The 25,322-nt window shown below is 34.8% G+C and overlaps 2 protein-coding genes across 2 annotated transcripts; one reads left to right on the top strand and one right to left on the bottom strand.

Annotated features, from left to right (window-relative positions):
- The first annotated feature begins 3,157 nt into the window (after positions 1-3,157).
- Positions 3,158-8,597, top strand: LOC147513370 (uncharacterized). Its single transcript, XM_086596411.1, is given in 10 exon segments — positions 3,158-3,312; positions 3,389-3,454; positions 3,568-3,673; positions 3,951-3,993; positions 4,555-4,627; positions 6,742-6,755; positions 6,758-6,828; positions 7,590-7,646; positions 7,744-7,822; positions 8,180-8,597. Coding segments are annotated over 10 exon segments (594 nt in total). The 5' UTR covers positions 3,158-3,241; the 3' UTR covers positions 8,194-8,597.
- Positions 8,598-9,091: 494 nt separating this feature from the next.
- LOC147513369 (putative aluminum-activated malate transporter 3) lies at positions 9,092-12,344 on the bottom strand. Its single transcript, XM_086596410.1, has 6 exons — positions 11,724-12,344; positions 11,356-11,496; positions 10,981-11,250; positions 10,762-10,901; positions 10,534-10,680; positions 9,092-9,918 (listed from the first exon to the last, which is right to left on the bottom strand). The coding sequence occupies exons 1-6, from the start codon at positions 12,007-12,009 to the stop codon at positions 9,250-9,252; spliced, it is 1,653 nt and encodes a 550-aa protein (XP_086452536.1). The 5' UTR covers positions 12,010-12,344; the 3' UTR covers positions 9,092-9,249.
- Positions 12,345-25,322: the final 12,978 nt, after the last annotated feature.

The raw sequence follows: 25,322 nt of genomic DNA, 5'->3' as shown, positions 1-25,322 counted from the left end.
CAACAACCAAAAAGTGGGAGAAGATGAGTTGGAGTTATCAAGTTATGGAAGGGTAGAGGTGGAAACCTAACTTGAGCGACTCTTTCTTCATTCAGTTGAGAAAAGAAACGCTGAATGTCAAGTCGGTTTGGTACCTTTGAATGTCAAGACTCCAACAAAACAAACAACTTGACTTTCTTTGAATCTGAAAACTTAGTTTCGGTCTTCGAATGCTTAAAAATAAAAAAACAAACAACCCCTTAGTATATATTTTGAAGATATTGGCTTTGTTTTAACTTATGTTTTTTTTTTTTTTAACCCGAGTGACTCTCAAGGAGAAATCAAGTGAAATAATCATTTCCAAACCCAAGTGTTTTTTCATAATCATTCTCAAAGACAGAGTAGATAAAAGGTCAAGTATACTCTTGAAAAATAAAAAATGGGTCGGGTAGATAAAAAGTTAAGTATACTCCTGACCCAGTGTATATAGTATGAACAATCATTGTTCATATACAGAACATGCGAGCTCATTGTTGATACCTATTGGAATATGAACACTCATTGTTCATATTTATTATAAACTATGAGTAATGATTGTTCATACCTACTAGAGTATGAACAAAACGTGTTCATTCCTATTGGAGCTATGAACATCTCATAGCTCATGACTATGAACAATCATTGTTCATAGTCCAATTTTGGTATGAACAATCACTGCTCATAACTATGAACAATCACTGTTCATAACTATGAACATTCATTGTTCATAGTCATGAAGTTATGAACAATGAGTGTTCATAGCTATCAAACACTCATTGTTCATAGTACAATATGAACACTTATGGTTCATAGTACATTATGGACTATGAACACTCATTATTTATAGTTATGAACAATGAGTGTTCATAGCTATCGAACTATGAACAATCACTGTTCATAGTCCAATTGTGATATGAACAAAGAATGTTCATAGCTCATGATTGTGAACAATAATTGTTCATAGTTTAACTGTGGTATAAACAAAAAATATTCATAGTTCATGACTATGAACATTCACCGACTATGAATATTGAATGTTCATAGTACAGTATGAGCTATGAACAATATGAACAATGAGTGCATGTTCATAGCTACCAAACTATGAATAATCATTGTTCATAGTCCAATTGTGATATGAACAAAGAATGTTCATAACTTATGACTATGATCAATCATTGTTCATAGTACAGTATGGACTGTGAACACTCATGGGTGTTCATATTTACCGAACTATGAACAATAACTGTTCATAATCCAATTGTGATATGAACAAAGAATGTTCGTAGCTCATGACTATGAACAATAACTGTTAATATTACAATATGAAATACGAACACTCATTGTTTATAGCTCATAGCTATGAACAATCATTGTTCATAGTCCAATTGATATATGAACAAAGAATGTTAGTAACTCATGACTATGAAAAATATTCATAGCTCATGACTATGAACATTGATTGTTCATAGTATAGTATGTACTATGTGAACACTCGTTGTTCATAGCTCAAAGGGATGGGGAAAGTTCAAGTTTGCCCTTGAATACGTGCCCACTATAAGTTAACAATTTGTTGAATTGTTGTAGACTTGTGGACTAGATTATGTAAATATATATAGACATAGTAGTATCAATTCATAGCTTAAGTGTTTAAGTAGTTAATTTCGTCAGTTTATATTAAACTCTAGTTTTGTGAATTGAAATAAATGCATAATTTTGTTAATTTTTATTGTTTAGACCTTTTGACCAAAAAAAAAAAAAAAAAAAAAAAATTTTTTTAAGGTGGATGGGGTGCACATAATCTCGCACCATATTGCATGTGTTCAACAACTAAATGGAGAAACTTAAGGGAGATGTACAAATGTACAATGCATGACATGAATCTTCCTAATCGATCTAGAATGTGAAGGGCATGACTTGTGTGTGAGCTAGTTAAATGTACAATGCATGACATGAATCTTCCTAATCGATCTAGAATGTGAAGGGCATGACTTGTGTGTGTGCTAGTTTTCGAGTTTTTGTTACCTGGTAATGTATATGTATATTGATTGGAATGACTGCTATGTCACGAAATGACATTTTCTTTGGTGCCAAATATTGGAATATTTAATGAGATTTGTAATGGCATTTTGTTTCTCGAACCGATCTGCCGCCGTTCTCTTTTTATGTGAAAGAGAGTTTTAGCGCTTCGTTATCTTTTTATGTGAAAGAGGGTATTTCTATGAAAGAGGGTTTTAGCACTCTGTTCGGTTCGATGCAAGCAAGTGCGAAAGAGGGTATTTATGTGAAAGAGGGTTTTAGCGCTCTGTTCGGTTCGATGCAAGCAAGTGCGAAAGAGGGAATTCATGTGAAAGAGGGTTTTAGCGCTCTGTTCGGTTCGATGCAAACAAGTATAAATAGCAAATGGGGTGCAATTACATCGTAATGCATGACAAGGAATTGCAATGACAATTCACTTCACATGTTTGGTTAGAGTAGTGCAAAAGCACCCTACGTCATCTTTTATATATTTTTATTTATTAATTTTTAAATTTTTTCATCTTCTTTACAAATACATAACTAAATAACAAGATGATTTTCTCCTCTCCATAATTCCAAATTCTAAATACACACTTTAATATTAAAACAAGTCTTTAACTATTGAACAATTTATTTTCATATCTCATCCATAAAAATTACCTAAAATACTTTTTTTTTCTCAATTTTTTTATTCAATTTTTTATCTAATTTCAAACGAGATTCAACAAAATTAGTTGATTTGAGTTGGTTTAAATCTTCATAGAGAGGAGATTGAGATTCAACGAAATTAGTTAATTTGATATGGTTTATTCTTCATGAATAGGAAAATTTGAGATGAAAAATCTAAACTTTTATTTTCTTTGCTAGTGGTGGCAGCTACAAAAGAGGAGGAAGTTAAAAAAAAAAAAAAAAGAAAAAAAGAAAGAGGAATTGCAAACAGTTACAATGAGTTTTTTGGTTGCAACAAATTGTCTCCTGACCTATTTATACCGTCCACATGAGTGCAACTTATTTACGTAACTACCACTTTGTATTAGTGGGCCAAACACAAGTAAATAGGTATGGGTAGTTACCCATTACAACCCATTACAGTGAACCAAACAGAGCATAGAGAAAAGGGCTCTAGGTTGTGTGAGCGTCTGCTGTTCGAACTATATATACAACTGAAGAAACCTCTCAAAATCCCAAAAAAAACAAAAGAAAGAAAATGGGGAAAGCAAAGAAAACACCCAAATTCGCAGTGATGAAGAAACTCCCTAGCTCCAAAATGCTAAAAAAGTAAGCACTTTTTCTCTTTCTTCCAAACTTTATTTATCTTTTATTGAAATATTGAAATTGATTGAATAATAATTAGGCACAAGGAAGAGGTTATAAACGGTAAAAAGAAAGATCTTGAGAAGGAAAAACTCCCCAGAAACGTGTAAGTGTTTTTTTTTTCACTCTCTCTCTGCTTCAGTATATTATTTTTTGATTTTTTAATTACCACGCCTCTTACTTTTGTTTTTTGATTTTTTGTTGTTGAAATAATTACAGGCCATATGTTTCTTCGGCGCTTTTCTTCAATTACAATACAGCATTGGGTCCGCCGTATCGGGTTTTGGTTGATACCAATTTCATTAATTTTTCTATCCAGAATAAGGTATATTATTATTAACTTTTCCCCTCTGAGATACAACACTTGTCACTCACTCACTCATTATGGTTTTTTTATTTATATATACATATTATATGATGAGTAATTAATTTGAGTAAGGTCCTTGCTTTAGTCACGCGTTTCGTAACGTGGTTTAGCTTTCTGTAGATTAAATTCCTTCTAACACACACACACACACACACACACAGACAATAATGTATATAAACCATTTGTACTTATCGTATTGCATGGCTAATGATTTTGTTGTTGTTTATTGGTGCAGTTGGATCTGGAGACAGCAATGAGGAACTGCTTATATGCTATATGTGAGTTTTTCTACAAACTAAAATTTGTTTTTGTTATGGTTTGCATTGGCACTCATAGTCATATTCTCTGGGAAGCAGAATTTAGTCTATTTTCAAAAACTTGGAAAGTCAAGAAACTCATTTAACTGATCCAGTCATAGTGCCTTACTCCGTTCGTCCCATCCCCTAATTTCAACAATTTATCACTCTCCAGCATTAGTAACAATTAGTGAAATGATTGATTGCTACTGGAAAAGGTGGGAGTCAGAGGGCCAGTGCAATGTTGGTATGTTGCACTGCCAAAATACTAAGACCTTAAAGTCCCAGTGGAGGCGGGGTGGGGTTGTGGTACATCAATAATTCGCCCTGATGGTCGGTTGATCAATATGTTTTAACCTAATGTCTATATAAGTGATAGCACTGTATCCCCTCAGCCTTTCTCTGAATTTCCTCTTGATATGAGGTTTCTGTTGTGCTGTCCTTTGGATAGTATCTACTCTTTTTTTTTTTTTTTTTAGTGTTATTATTACAAGATGATGCATGCGGTTTTGGACTCTTCTAAATGTCTTTTTGGTTATCAAGGTAAGCCTTGCATCACCGATTGTGTCATGGCGGAGCTCGAGAAGTTAGGCCAGAACTACCGAGTTGCTTTGAGGTACATATTTTTCCACTGGATTTAGGGTCTTTGAGTTTGATATGACCAATGGTGTATAATTCTGAATATATTTGTATCAAAGTACATAGTAGTACCAACTACTCATACCGTATTACTGTTGAAGCCTATTTTTTTATTGGTTGAAAGATCAAGTTGTAATCTCAGAATGCAACCATGTGTTGTTATTTTCTGACATATGAAGTTGTATCCAGATTATGTGGAAGTATCTTGAGAGCACAGTAAAAGAAACTATCTTTATGGGGCTAAATATTGGCCAGTGGAGAAACAGCTTATGAATATTCGTAGACTTAGTGTGGCGGAGACAAAGGTCGAGATGGATTAGACCCAAGTCCTGGGAGTTTTGTAGTAGGGAATTAGCCCATTTGGTAATGTCTAAGGGATTTCGAGGGCTACTGCCTCTCCTGAACTTTCTAAAATGTTGTTAATGTGGTAATATAGAAAGTGGCTTGCTTGTGAAGAGGCACCCCTCAACTTTGGTTCTTAAATAATTACTATCTATTGTTTCTAACATGGGCTTGTTTGGTACAAAGTTACCTTTATAGTTACCCAACTCAATGTGAGAATCCACCTTATCTCTTCCAAACTTGTAATTCAAACATAAATGCCTAACTTCTTATTGATTCACATTTTCATAGAAATGCTAATTAGTTTCTTGGCAATTTCTAATGAACATATATATTTATTTTGAGGTTCTTTCATAGATTAAAGATTAAGTGTTATCTCATCAGTCATCAATGAAAATAAATTTTGTGAACACATTACACATCAATTGATATATAATGTGCATCCTTTTATTTATTGGAATATATGCATCAATTAATTACTTATAAGCACAATATCTTTTAATTTTAAATCCATTAATTGGCACACGTAAACTAAATTGGTCAGACAAGAAAGAGGTTGCAAAATCCATTGTTTGCCCCCCGCCCCACAAGAAAAAATGGCCGTGTTAACTGGACACTTCCCAATTAGGAAGGTACAGATTGAGGAGCTGAGAGCTAGACCAAAAAAATGGAGTTGAATTTGGGGGCAGATTTGAATGGACTTGGTTATAAATAACAATGATATCTGAGCTCTGAGCATTTCCTGGAAGGTATGCCTAACACATGCTATGCAGCTATCTGTACAATTAAATTGCTACTCAGTCACTACTCGCTTGAAGAGCGAGTAGGAGTAGGTGTAATTGGTCGGGGATTAATGGGATGATTTTTCGTAACACTATATTTCTTTATAAATAATTATTAAATATGTTTAACTTTGAAATACCAACATAATGAAGCCAATTAAGAACCCAATCAATCAATAAACAATTAAAACACCCAATCAACTAAAATAAATATGATTAAAGTGTAGAACTTTACAGAATCGAGAGTTGGTCGAATCGGCGAAATGTCGACTTCAATGTTTAACATTGAAATAGTGAACACAATTACTCGGCTAATCGGGCCTAATCGGCCGAGTACTCGGGGTGTTTTTGAGCCCGATTGTGATTGGGGATTAAATTGTTAGTCGGGTCGGCTAAGCAGCGAGTAGCGAGTAGTCAACGATTTAATAGCCCAGGCAGCTATGCCAAACTAAACACTACAACACTACAGTTTTCAAGCCTCCAAGGAGCTCCGATGAGCCATTTTATCAACGACAAAAAGTGCTGCACCATTTTCTAACACTTCTTTCTAGTGAAGTATAACATTTAGAATCCATCTAACATGCTGTACAACATTGGCCATGTAAAAAAGTCTTAGGCAGTTCTCTGGTCACGTGCATTCTTAAGTACATAGGTTGAGATGTTGATTACAAAAGGCAAGCAGGATTTTGAAAAATAAATAGTATCTATAGAATTGATAGCTCTGTCAGAGATATAATTTTGGCATTACTCTAGCAATATAGTTAAAATTGAGATGGCTAGTCCTATTAAAGATGTTCATAGGTAGATAATTGATAGGTGGAATATAATTGATAGATGACTATATACTGTATAGGTCCTTTTTTCTATCGTTCTTATTTTTCCTGCAAATTCTGTTCATGATCTGATCTGCTGTATTTGGGCTGTCTTTTTGGTCATTTAATATATTTCTCGAATTTTGTTCTATTAGGGTTGCCAAGGATCCTAATTTGAGAGACTTCCCTGTGCTCACAAAGGAACCTATGCTGATGACTGCTTAGTTGACAGAGTTACTCAGGTATAGTTTGAAGTTGCAATTATAGTGCTGCATGTTCACGCATGGTTTATATTTCAAAACTTCAGTATAACCTTATCCATTGCTGACATCTTTACCTTTTGAGAAGTGATATTCTTCTGGTGATGAACACAAATAAATTGTAGGCAATCATGTATTCGTAGTGTACTTAGCTAAAGTCACATTGACACGGATACGTGTCGGTGTCCGGGGTCATGTGACCTATATAAAGTAGGACATGGAGCTGATTAAAAAGAAAATTATTAATATTCTATAGTTACACAACTAATTCTTGGGCTCAAGACCTTACAAGTTATAAAGTGACTTTTTACAAATAAATAGCTATGAAAGTGGGATATCTTGGAGTTGTTACTAGGTATCTAGATTATTTTCTTAGTCTTTTAGGGATAGAAGAAATTCTAGTTTGAAATCGTATGCACATGTCTGTGTGTCCACTGTCCACGAGTGCCCAGGTGTCTGTGTGACACAGCTTCTTTTAAGAATATGAAGTGTCCATGTTACTTAGATGCTCAGAGTTTATCCGTGAGTACTTACGTGTTTTTGTGTGTGTGGACAACCATTTTTTCTTGACCATTTGATCTGTTTTTTTACGTTCTTAGTCAGAAGCGGTTTGTTAATTGAATTATTAAGATGGATCCCTCCATCCTTTTTGTCTTTACCACTAATTATAAATTTCCACACTAATTATTTTCTTCTGCACTATTCCCTGGAATTTATTTTGACCATTTTACTGGATGCTGCAGCATAAGTGTTATATTGTTGCTACTTGTGATCGAGACTTGAAGCGAAGGATCCGCAAGGTATGTAATAGATTTGTAATTACTCTGGTTTCCAATTTTTGGGTCAAAATGGTACCTGATAATTATTCCTTTTATTGTTTTGTTTTTTGACAAGCAGATTCCTGGTGTGCCAATCATGTTTATTACTCAACATAAGTATTCGATTGAAAGGTTGCCTGAAGCAACTATTGGTGGAGGTAGGCTAGAAGACTATTCCTTTCTCTTTTGTCTTGCAGCCATAGTTACAAGTCCAATTGTCTTTGTGATGCAAGTTTTAAGCACTTGCGAGAAAGGGTTCATGAAAAATAAAAAAATGCCCTTAAATTCTGTGTCAGTTCCTTGGAGTTAAAGTCATCCAACCTTATGATTTATAAATATAGCAATCTTATTTCTTTATTTCTTCATGTTATCCTTTACGTTCCAGTTTTTTTTTTTTTTTTTTGATCCTTTAAGTTCCAGTTCCAAACAAATGCATTAGATTGGATGGTTTAAATTGATTGATGCATTAGATTGGAGTTGAAGTCATTTAGCATGTGCTTTTATGTTTTGTGCAGCTCCAAGATATTAACTGTAGATGGTGGTTCAAGTCGATTATGTTTTCCTCTTCTCTGAAGCTGTTTCTTTCCTTTTTGGGATATGCCTCCAACGTAGTATGTGGCAGGAGTTGATCTTTTAGCAACAGGATGAGCATAAGTGCTAGTCAACCTTTCCAGGTTCGACATAAGGTCCATGGATAGCTATGTTGATAACATATTCGTGCTACTTTATTGATTTTACTTGTCATGCACCAATGTAACTGATTTTCAGTGGTCCTAGGTTCTCTTTGATGTGGGTCTAGTCGTTCCACATCGTGGTTGATTGGCTTACTTCTTAAGTGCATCTCACTTATTATGGTTGTTTAATTGTTTTCCAGTGTAATAACTATAATGACAAAAAGTTGCGGAAGCAAGAAAAATTCTAGTTATTTTTCCACTGTCACTATATATAACCATTAGGCTCTATATGTTTATTTTGAGCTGTTTTAATGTGGTGTGTTACGGTGTGTTTTCAGTTTCGTAGATGTTTAATCTTGAATGGGACCTTTGTTAGGCTGGGACTGTTCAGCCTTATTATATACCACTGTATGAAACAAGATATGTGTTCTTCCAAACCAGATAAGTGCGCAAGGCTCTAGCCGTAATGGTGTTGTCCTCTGGTCAGACAATTTACCAAAGGGATTTTTTTACGTTCCTGATATTTTTATTTCATGATATGTAGATGTATAAGCCATCTGATCGGAATGAATTTAATGTAAATAATTGAACCCGACCTTTCTGGCAAGGACCTTGGATCTGATGTTTTTCTGTAGACTTGTGCTTCCTAACTTGTTTAACGGGTTTCACATTCGGTTGGGCTTGAACGTTTGTATTCAGTGTTTAACTCCGCTGGAGATATATGGTACATCTCCTATGACGTTATAGTCCTGAAGTCCTGAATTGGCTTACCATTGTATAGCCTGTTATTTGACATTAGAAGAGAGTTTGTTTGCCAGCCTTATTAGACAGCAAAGGGAACAATAACTTATTTGGATCCTACAAATATTTTCACGAGCCTCGCTTCGTATGCCTTTTATCACTCCCCAACACTACTGGGTCTGATTTTGTATTAGAATTTCCGTGTACTTTTGTACACCCGCATCCTTGAACCTGGCCATCACAGCAAGATCGTTGACCGACTCAACCAAGTGATCAAGGCGAGCTACAAATTCAATCAGCAACGAGGTGAATGTTGCAAGAGACAGTGCCGTGGTACTCTCTAGTGCTCTCATTCGAGGGAGGTTGTCCATTTCAAGGACTCCTTCGTCAAACACATCCACTTCTCTCGATGGCCACGAATGCAGCCTTCTCTGTTGCTTCTTCATTACTTCGTGGTAAGACTCAGCCTGAGCTGGTGCAGAGGGAAGTGTGCCTACGGGTTGTGGGTTTAAAGGTAATTCAAGGTCTCCGCTTCCCTGACCGTCCTTGGACAAGCTGTATGAGAGGTCAGATAGGGTAGATGAAAGAGTATGAGACAGTTTGGTAAGTGGCTTGGAAGAGTAGTTTTGGTCATCGTGGCTTGATGTGAGGAGATAGGAATGCATGTCTATGGCTCGTTGTAGGCGCTCTGTCGAGGTGTGAACTTTCTTAAGTGATGTAGATTTGGGGGTGCGCATCATGTTGCTTATGTCTTTGCCCAAGCTCCTCACTAGCTCTGCAGCATGGTTACTGGCATCAAGAATTTCTGATTGGAATGTAATTCGGAGGTTATGAGGTGCCTGAAAAGAGAACAAATTGATTTCAATCGCCATTGGCATCAGTGGCAAATGATACAGTCAGTGCATGATGTCGCTGGCAAGTTATTGATCGAGTATACACCCGGAAATCTTTACTTGATCATGCTATGATTATAAGCGAGAACTTAGAAGCCGTTTGGGCCATATATTGAAAATGTGCTTCTCTGATGGATGTTGGCCTACGGTGTAGTGGAACAGTGTGACTGGAGTATATCATTGAAAGTGTCGGTAATACTATGAACTGAGAGGGAAGGTGGGGGCTTGGGGCAGTTTAGATGTTGATCCTCTAGTTCGTGTTGGACTACTTTAACCATTCCTGAGATAGACCTCATAGATGGTTATTTAGATATTAGAGATGCTCAATCCAGTGGGCAAGGGATGTTTATAATGTATTACTACGTGGATTGCAGGGACCATAGACCCATAGTTACCCAGTGGGGAACTTTCTCAGGAGTTTGAACTTTGAAGTGACTGGCGATTGGAAAGGAAAATGTCATTTGTGTGTGTGTGTGTGTTGTGGCCTGTGGGGTGGGGGTGTTACGTAGAACTGTAGTGGATGCAGGAAGAACAAAGGAAAATAAATTGAAAAATATAGACCTGTATCTCTGAATGTAGGACACCATGGAGGGCCATGACCTCATAGGCACAGTAGCGGAGAACGGCACCAACTTTAACGTACTCTGACCATGGGTAGGAGCAATGCCAAAACCTCCCGTGTGGTGGCTCCCATTTTGCTGAACTAGCCTAGAACAGATCATTTTTGTCAGTCCCTCCCACCAATACACGTATTCTACCAAACAAAGAAAGAAAGAAACTGATAGGTACCAGGGTTTCTAGTTTGGTCGATGAGTTCAGTGTTGCTTGGCATCTCCTATATGCTGGTTCATCTGGGAATTCATCCATGACAGTTTTGGAGAATTCTGGGTGATCTGAGTCATCATCTTCTAGATACTTCCTAATGCATTCTGAGGGAAAGAAAACAAGTAGTTTAGACAAGAGTGTAGACTGTGGTTGAGAAAGTGGCAGTCATCGTTAGGGGCTCACCTTCAAGGGAGTCGGCCACTGCGTCAAAGTTCTTAGCTAACTCATTGTGTAGCTGCTCTCCTGCCCATATAGGGAAAATAAGCACGTTTACAAAAACAGTTACAAATGCTCCAATTGCTATGGAATATAGCCGATCCATGGCAGTTTTAACCGGGCTTCCCATTCGATAACCTGATACTACTATTAAACAGAATGTGAACAATATGACCCTGAATCCGTACTCATATGGCACAAGGGACGGCCACAGCTTCATGAACGATGTTAAAGCTCCTGCATGGAAACACCGACTGTGAGAAGCATAATTTTACCTCCCATCACCCTCCCTTTTTATCCCACTTGTTTACACTAGGAAAAAGCTTATCAGATATGCCTCACCAATCAAGAAGATGCTGGCACCAATAATTGTAGGTTCAACAACATGTCCAGAGCAAATAGCCACTTGGGCAACGACAACTGCCAATACTCCAGCAAGTAAACTTCCAACAGCACGGTTGAACCCTCGGTTAAATGTTGCTCCTTGAAGTAAATATATGTCAGGGCAATATAATTATTAGATACTAACTAAAGTATGCTCCATGACCGTGCATACGTGCATATATGCATGCACAAACACTCCTGGTCTACGACTACGAGGTGCATATACATAGATGTACCAATTTATCGCATGGATCATATTTGTTTAATATCTGTATAAATAAGCAAAGCATAATTGTTTAGTTGGGAATATATAATTATGGACATACCGACAGTATATTCAAACATGATGGCGACAGTGAGGATAGACCAAATGATGTTGGTGCCGAATACTTCATAAGGTGCCCGGAATAGTATGAGCAATGACACGAGGAGGACAGCAAGGCCAACCTTCAGTGAAAATATTACTCTGTTAATATCTCCTTTGCAAAATTCCCATACACTCTGTATCCATTGTTTGAAGGAAAAGTTTCTATTGCCGGTTTTATTTTCCATTTGTTTAATTTTTTTGGGCTCTGGTATGTCGATTTCGATACTACCTTTCTTGCCATTCATTCTCCAATATAGCAGGATAATGTTCGACCTTTGTTCTGTGGATTTTTTCGACAATGCAGACCCTATGTTTCCCAAGAGTGGATGGAGACCTACTTAGCTTCTTAATAAGTTTTGGTTGATTAGTTGACACTTAAACCTACTGTTTTCAAATATATTCTGATGGAAAGAGGGAACTGGCACGGTTGAGTAGGGAGCGAAAGGTATGAGCTTGAGTTCAGTAGAGGTGAAGTGGAAGAAATGAGAAGAAATTGCTAATTTAAAGAGCAAGTACGTACAGCTAAGTTGATGGAAGTCGAAGAGAAAGCGTGTGGTTATGATATATGCATGCAACGAATAATGCTAAAAATCAAAGAACAAAAGATAAAATGAATTACTCGGATAAAAGATGCCTAACCTCAATAATGTGATTTGGATTGAGAATTAGAATCTGATCCAGGGAGAGGCTTATGATGCGAGATTTTGGTTAATTATGATGAAATATTGAAACAAATACTACTGGAAATACTTCACTAAATAGTACTACTGCCATGTTGACTACGATGACAACAACAGCAGTTGGTGACACACTACTAATAACGCAAATAAACCTGGTTCCACATGCCTTTATCTTTTTATGTTTCTGCATTCATATTATATTAGGGCTGGGGTGAACTAGTATTACCCCCAACTTGACTCAAAGCCAAGTTTGAGCTTTAATTTAAAGCCCATTCTAGATAAATGGGAAATTCGAAGGTAGCTCATGAGCTACTTGTTTTATAAACCCACGTAGTATAAAAAATTTTCGGTCAATACCCAACTATAATTTACAATTTTTTAGTTTTAATGTTTTATATACATTTTTGTCGAGTTTTCGAAGTTCGAGTTCAAAGAGGCATAATTGAACTCCCTAATTTCCCATCTGAGCTATTAGTAGAACTAGAAGCTTCTTAATTTGGCTCATCTAGATGGGGTAATACTAGTTCGATGACCCACGACTATATTATTGTATATAAATTGTTCCCCTGGGCATTTCCATTTTCCTATAATATATATATATTACTATTTAAATTTTTAATAGCTTCCTGTGGAACTTAGATAATAAAAGATAAAAGAAAGGGAAAAAATTTTAATAAACAGATCCTGTTTAAATAAAAGAGGCAGTCACTATGTATAATGCCTAGGGGTGTCTCTTTTTTCCGAAAACCCAAATTTTTCTGAATTTCAATCCGATATTTTTTTGAATTTGGTAATGATATTTGTGTTCCGATATCTGATTTTTCCAAAAAGTAATTGGATCGGAATTGGATGTGTTTTCAAAATCCAATCCGATCCGATTTCCAATTAATTTGAATTTTTAAAATATAGCGGTCTATTTCATATAGTTACTAAATTAAAACTACATATAGTTTACAAACCAAATAAAAACCCTAGAGAAGTAGAACATTGTCTCTCTTACAACTTCAAGAAATCAATATTGTCATTTAGTACATGTCTCAATTTATTTCATATTCCTATTTATTGAATTAATGCATTAACATGAATTTTTTTTTTGCTGAATGAACGTGTTAAAAAGCCTAAGTTGTTTATTGAATTAATACATTTCAAAATGATTCCTAAATGAATGTATTAACTAGATAAAAAATGGTTATTCTAAAAGAGAATCTGATTATATAATTCAAATTTCCGATTTACTTCTATATTTTGCGGATTATGAAATTTCCAAATTTTTTTTGGTTTTCCGAACTTTCCGAATTCGGAAAAAAAATTGTCATCCGAAAAAAATAATTAGATCGGATTTGAAAAAGATATTGCCATCCGAAAAAAAATTAGAAATTTTTCCAAAAGCCCTTTATCCGATCCGAAATCACCCCTAATAATGGCTGAAATTCATTGTGGGTGAAGCTTAAAATGCCTCAAATGCGACAAGCGAAGCTTATGGTTTATGCATACGGCGGCATGTCTCATTTCCTGAGGCAAACAAGTGGAGTGCACTTTGTTTTAGGGAATGCCTCCAGCATATAGATGAAATTATGCTCCATTGCTTGATTTTCTAGTACAGCTGCGGTTGTTTGTCCTGTAAATTAGTAACTTTCGTAATTTCAATTTGAGACAAGGAATTTGTAAGTGCCACCACTAAATTCTGATTGTCTTTTGCAGCTTTAATTTTAGTTGGCACTATGCACAGTTTAAAATTGACTTCTTGCCTCTTGTATCAGATTTTCGTGAAACACCTCCAAATTTCTTGCCTCGTACTTAAGTTACTTACCTTCTTCATGAACTTTTTCTTCAAATTCTGCAGTCAAACAAACACAGCCCATGTTTCTACTTTTCACTCATTTGTTCAAACACGCACAGCCTAGAAAAAATGATTTCTCAAATTTTTCTAAAAGAGAAAGGAGAGACCGGTTTTCATTTTAATTTTTAGTGCCCAAACTATGCAAACTATGAGTTTTTCAGGTTGTAGGAACAAAAATCAGAAATAGTACTTTTGTTAGGAATATACAACTTAACTGTAGTTACTCTTTACCATATACTAAACTATACAAATATTTTGTCTTGTAAGTGTCTTGTACTTCTTAGTTAAATCCGAACTTAGTGTAGATACATTATATCCTTAAGATAGATTTTTCCCCTCACGTTGTTTGAAGGTTGATGAGAAACTATCTTCCAAAATATAACGGATTTCCTTCTATAGAAAGCTAGCATTTCAATTCTATAGAATCAGCGAACACAACATAGTATTTAACTAAGAACAGAGGGTGAAGAGAAAAATCAGAACTCTCTGTGATCTAATGTGTCTTTCTCTCCAAATTCATCTACTATTTATTGATGAGTGGTGCTTCTTCGAAACAACACAGTGACTCTTGGGAAAAAGTAAGTAATTCTTTGAAAAGTCACATGTTTCGAAAGAACACACCATTTCGGCATAAAACACTGTTTCGAACCAGTGCCTATTTTAAAAGGTCACACCTTTTCGGCATGATGCAGTATTTCGAACCAGTACACATTTCGAAAAATCGCACCTTTTCGACATAATGCACTGTTTCGAACTAGGATACCATTTCAAAATGGTTTTTCTCAAAACGTATTGTTTAAAGAGAAACCCATTTCATCTCAAGTGGGTAACTTACAAGACAAATTATTCATTTATATCTTAATGGATTTATGCAAATCCATTTTTCTAACAACTTTTACTCCTATTAAAAAACTCCTCTTAGGGGCATCTCCAATAGGGGGTGTAAAATTACACTTCCACATAGGCGCCACCTAGGTGCCATTAAGATTTTACTACTTGTAGAGTTTATAAATATGTAAATTATCAAATGAAAAAGTAAAAAGTTTATAAATATCCTTCTCTCTATTTTTTCTCAATGGAAAAGTTTGTTTTAAAAAGTTCTGGGGGTTTTTATAAAACTCGAGGAGAAATTCCCCACCCCTCTCATTTCATTACCTACGGTATGGCGTTTGAGTTAAAAAATTTAAATTGTGAGATTTTACACTTCTAAATAGATAGGGACGACACTCTATATTCTCCAATGGAAGAGTGTAAAAAAAAACATCCGAATTTGTTTTACTTTGGAGACGTCCGAAAGTTAAAAAATTACTTTAGAATTAGTGTTGTGGCGGGCTTTTATTAGTTGATAGCCTGGTTTTTTATTAAGGGCAAATTCCCCACCCTCTCTATCAACTAATACTCTATTACCTACGGTATAACACCCCATTGAAAAGAGTTTTTTGACATTTGGGATGTAAAATTTCCACTCTATACGGTTTACACCCCCATTGGAGATGCCCTTAGTGTAATGGATACTCATAATATTAGTATTTCAACAACTTGCATTCACGGTAGATTTGTAGTTCACCAAAATAACTGATTTATATCCCGACTCATGTGGGGTAAATAATTGAAAAAAAGTGATAAAAATAATTAAAAGGAGACTACGATGTTCTACATATATTTAGTAGGAAAAACAATCTCTCCACAAGCCTAGTGGTTATATTTGAATACCAGTATCCATTGGAAGAAGAAGGAATGATTTCTAGTCCAATAATTAAAAGCTTTGAGTAATTGAAATGCTAACAAAGTTTACATATCAAGAAAAAAACACGTATTAGTGATGGCATATTGGCATCAGGTTCTGTAGAATCTCTCCCACATCGTATACACAGCTCTCATGTTTGAGAATATTGTCATAAATTCATAATTAGCGTTATGTGTTTTTCTAGTTTGATGGCTCTTGAATAACGCCAAGTTGTGTAGCCAATCCTCTACTCGTTACGTTGTCGACTTGTAATCCCACCTTCATAATTGTCCATGGCATCCCTTCTCATTCAAACCTTGTTCAATTTTCTTTACTAAGAGTATATTTCGGACATATTGCTAAAAGAAAAACCAGAAACCTCAAGTCTTTGTAAATTAGAGCTGGGTTCCAATTACAGAATTAACATCCATTTTTAACCCTTTTGAAAGTTATTGCAGTAACTTTACGAGGAACGTAGATGTCGAAATTGAAATTACATTTGATAAAGAACATATAGAGGTGGCCGGGAATTGATTTTACATGTTATACAATGCAGAAAATTTCCATATCGGTATGGTGTAATCCAAAAACCGATATATATTGGCATTTTTGGTGAAATGATCAAATTATCACTATATATCATTATAAATATCACTGATATATATCAGTCAAATAATATATATCGGATATTTCACTGATATATAAGATATAAATCAGAAAATGGGATATATATATTGGCTGGAAAAAACTACAATATTCGGTGGAAATATATCGAATATTTATGATTTTATGTCAAGTACCCAAAAAATGATATATATCGGTGATATTTTGAAAATATCGGCGATATATTAGACCTTGTACAAGGGGATAGAAGTGTAAAAAAAACCCGTTGACCCATAATCCGGTAGGGTACCCGATCTTCATCCGCCACCCAAATCCAAGACCAACCCGAAAGATTTTCATTACATTTGCATCCAGTTTTCAATTTTTCATTAATAACCCCGTTTTTATGCGGTCGGATTATTTATGCTATGAGGTGATGCAATTTCAGGTTCTATGCTCAAACCCGACCAGGTTAGTTCAAGCCGACATTTCGCAGTGTCAAAAGTTCGATTTGACCCAACCTCATTGACCAAGTTACAATTTCAAGACTCTAATTTCTAATATTTTTGTATTTTGTTTATATTTTTAGTTATTTTAACTTTTGTAGGAATTTGAGAGATATGAATACAAACTTATGATTTCAACATCAATTTCACATATTCAAATTTGAACATTGGGCAAATATCAAAGTTCAAATTTACCTTTTCGAATTTTGGAAAAGATGAATCATTCATCCTTATATTAATTCACCAATTCTTTTTAGTTTATATTTGATTGTTTTGTACCATAGATCCAATTATACTAAAAAAGATAAGCTCCCATCTTCATTTTATCATGCTATGGAAAATAATCAATTTACAAATAGTAAATCACTTTGTTGAGTTTAAAAAAGTTTCAAATTTTGCAGATATAGTTTTGGGTTCAAATTCAAGATTTTTTTTTTATTTTTGTTTTTTTTTTATTGATTGATTCCATTTTTTTTTTCTATGTTGTGAATTGGAAAATATATTACTTAGTTGCGTTTTGAGAATTAGAAGTTTTTTGGGTCCAAAAATTGGGTTAAAATGATAATTTCCTAATTTAACCGAGGTTACAAGGATGACCCAAAACCCAAAAACCAAGTTTTGATTTTCCATTAATTTGACCAATGCAGTTTAGGGTGATAATTAATTTTTAAGACATGTTTGACACTTCAACCTTTAAATATTATTTGAGGCCCATGCCCGTCGGGAACCACGTTAGTTTCTGGATTTATATCTCCTAGACCCTGCTATTATATATTTTGTGATGTTATTTTTGTATAATCACTAATTTATTTGACTGCGGTTGATCCGCGGTTGACCCGCCCGCCCAGGTTTAAAATTATTATAACCCTACAAGGGGATATTATTGATTTCTACTTTCCAAATACATTATCCTCTAACTAGAATACAAATAATGTCTCTTATTAGTTAGGGCATCTCCAATGGTAGGTGTAAGATGAAGTAAAGTTGACACACCCAATGGGGGAGATGCAAACCGTAGATAATAGCTAATAACTTGAGTTGAGAATTCTTCGGGCCACCAGGATACAATTTGGAGCAAGTGACACACGAGTTTAAAATTAGTAATTTCTAATAATATAAAATAAGCTCAGATGTCACTATATGACTATATCATGCCACGTGACGTCCCTCTTTAATTATAATAACTTGGACATCACTCAAAGTGACACCTGTGTTTTAAAATTACAAATTTGTAAAAGTTTCCCATTGGAAGAGAGTGTGTGTGGATTAGGGGTGTCACTTTTTCCCGAGTTACAAATGTACATGAGTTACCAGTCTACGGATACAGTAGCAGTCTAAGAGTTTATATTAACAAAACCTATAATAGACATGCTCTGGAAGCTCCCATTTTGGTTATTCATGGGGGTTTTACAATAAAAATAACTTGATAATTGTCTTGAAGATTGATTGCGTACTTTGTCAATTGCTTTGTTGTGAAATTGGCTTTTCTCCAAACTGGAGTCAATTTGTAGTAGTCTAATGCATCTTTGCCATCACTGCTTCATACACTAAGGTACACTTGAAGTTCCAAAAGCATTAACTATAGATGTCGAGTTTGACTCCACCCTGACGCCCTGACCTTCCTCCAATTTCTTTGAATAGCATACCCCACCGCCTCTAAAATTGCTAAACATTCAGCTATGAAATTCGTCTGATGACCAATATTTTCCTGCAAAGAAGCGCTAGGAACACACATTTATTATTTCTAAAGCATGCACATACCATAGCCCAAAGGGCCAGGATTACCACAAGAAGCACCATCCACATTAATTAGCTTTTATGATGTCACCCTCGGGTGGTTAACTCTTCTACACCTTCCATTTCCAGTTTGATGATGTTTGGAAACCATAGAAATTATTTGTAGGTGAATATTTCAAACCATGGAAATTCTTTCATGATGTTTGGAAACCATGGAAATGCATGATTTGTAGGTGAAATAATAATTCCAGTATGCAAGCGACTTATTTATTGAATCAATTCAATTCCAGTGAGATATTACATTAGATGTTAAAATAAATGCACCCTTACGTAGTTACATACACGAAAGTTCAATCGATCTATTTATGTACGTTAGTTGTGTAGATCATCTAGTGCGTGATTATGATTAGTCTCCACTCGCTCACCGAGTGATAAATTGTGATTCCTCAAATGGACCAATGCACATGATTGACACCGTCTCCACTCAATTTGACTCCTACATAGGTCCATTATTGATTCTCCGGTTATGATTTAATGTCCATTTTCAGATTAATTCAATGATTACTACACATTTTAGAAATTGAACCTCTTCAAATAACGAACCTCGATCTAGGACCACAACAACATAACAGACTGCACCTTTTGATGTCACTTGGTATTAGCACCTTGCAGCATCCTGTGACATCAAATGTAGGTTCTTGGTTTGTCAGGCTGTAGAGATCCTAATTCATATCTTTCCCAAACATGCATGTTAAAAAAAAAAAAAAAAATAAAGAAAGAGAAATAAACCATTTAAAGGAAAGTCTTTATGCTATAAAGATACTATCACCTAAAATATCGGATTTTCATGCACGTAGACATGAAATCTAGGCAAGAAATCTCACCAAGATTCTCTACATGACTACATATTTCGTATATTTTCATCCGACGGTCAAGATGATATCAGATTCTTGCCTGTTTAACTCTCAATCCCTACATAAACCCCTCTTACCTTCTCCTTTCTTACAAGCAAAATTTATACTTCGACAATGCACGAGCTAGTGTGTAGTAAATTTCTTTTTAGTTTTTAATATTCTTGTATATGGTTTTAAAACACTAGTGGTTTTGAAACAAGTGTGTTAGTTTGGTCATTGAATTGAAGCTCTCTTCACTCCAACTCTGAAAGGAGAGAGGGTGTATAACGGCTGCTAGTTCATGGATTCCTCAGGTGCGCAAATTAGAAAATAAATGTGCAGTTCAAGGGCGTGCATGAACTAGGAGACGATTTTACCTTCCTCTTTTCTTAATTGGATTGAAGGGAGCTTCGAAGATCCGTTCAGCTATCTGCACAAGTATTGGCATGCATATTTGTTTTGAAATATATATATATGGTCTGATTTTTTAACGTAAAGATAGTTCATTATATATGGTCTGATGATTGTAATGTTAACATACATGCTTGCTAATCTTTATATACTTATGTTACAGGAACTATATCAATGTATGACTATCCCCTAACTAGCTTCTAAAGAATCGGCCCCTGCTTTATTCTTACTTTCTGAACGTACTATTTGTTTATTTGGATTAATGCCTTGAGTGTTGAGTCCTTGACATTCTATAGTATTGTACTATTGAATTTGTATAAGCATGACAACGGATTTAAGGTTTAGTTAATTTTTTTTAATAAGAGGTTAGTTAGTTGTGAAAATTAATAATGAACACTAAATAGAATTGTAGTCGATGAGGATTTTTTTTCTTCCCCAAATGATAGGGGCATAGGCCGGGCTAGAAATTTTAGAGAGGTTTAATTCTTTTTCCCTTCTTTCTATAGGATAATTCTCAAAACAGGGTGTTATCAATTAAAATGGTTATTGGTCATATGGATGAGAACTGTGATTTATGTACTGGAAATGTAAGTATGTCTACCTCTAGCCCTTTTTTCATTATTTTTCATTATTATTTTATTAATTTTTTATAATTCTGTTTTTTCCGAAAAATTAGTGGAATATATACCACGAATCCATAATTTTGTTTCCTGACCTTGATTGTGATTCTGATGTCCTTACTCAAAATCCTGTTTAAGAAGCTGCAAACAGCCACTAATTGCGAGAAGCGCTCCATCAAATTGTTTGAGAAAGGCTTCATCTTATTAAGCTAGACTGCTAGAGAACGTTCAACATCGTGAATACGGTGGTTGACAGACGATATTTTTCTTTCGTATTTGTGGTATTTTTTGCAATGAATTTGTATGTGAAGCAATCTTGTATACTGTCATGGGAGACTCATGGAATTCTTTTATGCCCATTACCTGATTTGAAATAGGTGAGGTCCAAAATCTAAACAGTATAAAAAAATTTGGTGAGAACAGTAGACTCTGTTTCTGTTATGGTGGCAAAATCGTAAATTTTTTATTTCGCGTGGTAATTTTATAGTTTTGTTATTTTTTTTTGTGGGCAAAATGATGGCAGTTCTGTAATATGCTATCAATATGGGTTATATTGGCCAATTAATCCCGTATCGCTTGTAACCCAATTAGTTTTTACCAATTTTTAAAATTTTATCACTTAACCAATTTAATTACTGAGTTGACCGATTAATTGGCCGAGATGAACAATTTATCACTAAACCGAGAAAAAAATTTATTGAAAATATCGGTTCTCCATAAAAAAATACGTAAAATTAACAAATTGGATTTTTAAATAATAATAATCCTAATAAACACACAAAGCTAAGAGTTTATTTATTTTCTTCTCTTAACAAAGGTTAAATATACTAATTATTTTAATATCTCTCTAATATATATTATCTCTTCTCTCTCTTTATTCTTTTAAATATTTAACATAATTGTTGTGTTTGACATTTCTGTAGTACTCTAAAATTGAATTGATTAGTTATGATTATGAGAATTTGATATTTTTTTATTGCATCTCGGATAACTATTTAAAAATATCTTATGATTATATTATTATATATTTTGAAAGTGTCAAATATATACATCCGATATAACTGATTAAATCGCCAATTAATCACCGATTAATTGATTAATTGCATATCGCTCCTCCACTGATTAGTTCCAAAAACCAATTTTAACTGGTTAGGTTCTTCAGATTTCATCAAATACGGTGGCAAAATTTAAAGTCTTTTAAAAAAAAAATACAAAAACAAAAAAGGTAATTTTGTCAACTCAAATGGGCTCCACTCTACTAAAAATTTTGTAATGAAAAATGTGTTGAAAAAAAGGTAGTTTGCCACATGCACAACGCTAGTGTATTTAAAAGATGTTATCACAGGCTAATTGGCCAAAAATAATTGGGCTTCAAAATCAATTTTGGCTAAAAGGATGTCTTAATAAATTGTTCAACTGTACAACTTATTCAATCTTCAATTACAATTAGGGTTTTATATATATGTATCTTACTTTAAAACTAAATTAGATTTGCCCCTCCCCCCTCCAAATTCAGTGAAAATAGACTTACCGCTCAAACTCACAAACCGTGAAATGTCTCTGTTATCTCGAGGTGAAATCTCTTAAATACCTTTGCGTGTGTAAAATTACCTAAATGTCCCCTTTACTTTAGAATACCAAGATTTTAAAAAAAAAAAAAACATGTTAGCATTTTATTCACTCTAATCAACGGTCACGATTGCAATACCAAAAATCTTTTACCCAAAATATCTTTTACACAATGCAAGTACAACTAGAATAACTATTCCTGAATTACACTACTTACTAACTTTTTATTTAGACTTGCACCCCCAATATAAACCTATAATTAGATAAACACCCCAAACATTACTATTTTATTTAGACTTGCCTTCCTAATACAAACCTACAAACGTGGAACAAAGGAAACACCCCCATTTTAAGATAACCAAGAAAGAGTAGTTAGGACATTTCACCACGAGATAACAGAAACATTTCAGGGTGTGTGAGTTTGGAAGTCTAATTTCACTGAATTTGGAGGGCAAATCTAATTTCGTTTCAAAAAAGGGGTGCAATCTATAAAAACCCTTACAATTAAAGTATATATATACTAGTATAATCCCTATCAAGAATCAAAGATCTGCATTTATAGATAGATACATACATTTTGTAACAACGTACCTTCGCTATCAGTAGTCAGTACATACAAATATACAATTACCTTAAGCGAAAAAAAGAGAGTAAATACCTCAAGAAACTAAAAATGGTAAATCTTCTTGCTAAAGAAAAAAGTTATGGAAACAATCTTTAGAAGATATCCATAAGCAATGATACCGGATTCCCATGCTATCAAGGGGGGAAAACCTTTACTAGCTAGCTATATAGGTTCAGCTTGCTCTATAGGTTTTTATTACTATACTGTCTTAACACATCTTCTGATCTTCCTATATAAACACTTCATTCTCAGCTCCTTTCTTGCAACCAAGTTTTTCACTACTTCATTAGTGATAGAGCAGGGAGTTGTTTTGAATTAACTATTTAATTTGCTTAGACAAAATGATGGTTTCATATGTTCTTGGAAACAGGTAGTGGTTTATACAAAAACCATTATGTGGTTTTGAGAGAGGTCCATGTGTCATGTGTGGCTCAGTGAAGCTCTCTTTACTCCAACTCTGGACGGAGAGATGGTAGATCACAGCTGCTAGTTCATGGATTCCCTTGGGTGAGCAAGGTAAAAGAGAGTGCTCGGTTTAAGGGTGTGCATGAACTAGGAGACGAGTTTACCTTCTTCTTTTCTTAATTGGAGTGAAGGGAGCTTTAAAGATGCATTTTCAATGTCTCTTTTCCGTCTTCATTATTTAACGTAAACTTATGGTCATGATTTGTTTTGCACAGGTTCTTGATTATGTTGCTTCGGTACCATATATATCCTGGTTGATTAGGTTTATGTCTTCCAAGTATCATGCTGGTGGTCCAATCGTCGATCAACACACAAATTTTATTATGTATTTTAATTTTAATTTTTTGCAAAAAAAATTATATATTTGGGTCTCCTTAAAGGCTCAAGGTTCGTATGTTATTTTGCAGTGTAGTAAATTTAAGGTAAGCTTTCTAATTGTTAGTTCCGTTTATTTGCTCAAGAGCCTCTGTTCTCAATGCTATTCTAAGTTTCTAACTTATATCTTACATTCAACCTTAAGAACAGAGCAAGAAGTTCCTAGAAATCCAGAAATATCCAAGTTCTCAAGATAGACGTTTTTACATATGATTAGAAACTCAAAATTTCTGCTCCATTGAATCAAATCACCTCTTCATGTACACTGATAGGAGACATGGCGTGTTCTACTTACAGAGCGAAAGTGAGCAATATCTATTTTTGGTCAGTACCAGGATGCTCGAGTAGTACATGTAACACTGGAAGTGTACAGGCACACCGCACACCTGAACAATAGTCTCCTGTCATGTTCTCTTCTTATTTAGGTGTGTGAGCCTATGTAATTGTTTACCTTGTTTAAATAAATATTTATTTATAGTTTCTAACTTTCTATTGTACGCTTAATGGGTCGAATCTAAAAGTTTTTAGAGTTGGAAACATGAGGCTGCCTATGTAGCAATCTTTATAATTTTTGTTAGAAAACTTCTTCATTGCAGTTACATGGTTTTCAATTGTTTACTAAGTAACACATACTGATATTTTTTCCGTACAAAACTATAATCACACATCAAGATTATAAAGCCTTCCATAATAGCATGTAAGATCCTGCGTCCCTGCCAATTGGTTTTCAGTGGAGTGTCCCCAAGATCTTATATACCAGTATGGATATATCCTGCGTCCCTGCCAATTTTGAGCATGCTCAAAGAGTTTGGAAATGGATGACTGATACTTTTGGGTTTCGAACTCAATGCCTCTTTCGTTGAAGCTATTGATGCTGCTAAGTCGAGGAGTCCTATGATTAAACAATTATGGGATATCGCGGTGTCTACTACTATATATGGTGACACTTTGGCATCACTGTAATAGGATTTATCATGAGGATAAGAAAATAAACTTTAGCATGTGTTATGGGAAGATAAGAAAAATATTAGGGCAGCGTCTATGTGATCACTGGTCACTCCTTTCAGAAAATGGCAGATATGAAGATAATGAGAGCTTGGAATTTGTTGGTACTTTAACCAAAACTCCTCGTATTAGGCCATGCATGCTGGTGGACGCCGCCGGCAAAAAACACAATTAAGGTCAATTGCGATGGATCAGCTGTAGGGAATCCTAGATCAACTGGGATTGGGGCTACATTTAGAGATGCTTCAGGTGACTTTTTTTCTAGCTAGTTATGTGGAAGAAAATAGGAATTAATACTAATTATCTAGCTGAGTGCTTAGCCATAGTTGAGAGTGGAGATTGCAGTACAAAGAAATTGGAAGAATGTGTGGGTTGAATCAGATTTAGTGGCAGCGGTTTTGCTTTTGGGTCAAACAAACTTCCATGGCAACTCAAGACTAGGTGGAGCAAATGTATTTTTGAAATTCACAATATACTCAACTTGGAGAGAGGCAAACTTTTTG

The sequence above is a fragment of the Coptis chinensis genome, chromosome 3 (assembly GCF_015680905.1).
Source record: "Coptis chinensis isolate HL-2020 chromosome 3, ASM1568090v1, whole genome shotgun sequence".
In the NCBI taxonomy this organism is placed as follows: Eukaryota; Viridiplantae; Streptophyta; class Magnoliopsida; order Ranunculales; family Ranunculaceae; genus Coptis; species Coptis chinensis.
This window is presented reverse-complemented; position numbering and strand designations above follow the sequence as displayed.

Bases quoted from the DNA above. Each gene is read 5' to 3' on its own strand.
- LOC147513369 (XM_086596410.1), bottom strand. From the start codon at position 12,009: ATGAATGGCAAGAAAGGTAGTATCGAAATCGACATACCAGAGCCCAAA. The intron at 11,251-11,355 runs GTGAGGCATATC...GTTTCCATGCAG, and splicing joins TGCCAGCATCTTCTTGATTG to GAGCTTTAACATCGTTCATG. The intron at 9,919-10,533 runs GTCTATATTTTT...TTCTCTTTTCAG, and splicing joins TCCTACATTCAGAGATACAG to GCACCTCATAACCTCCGAAT.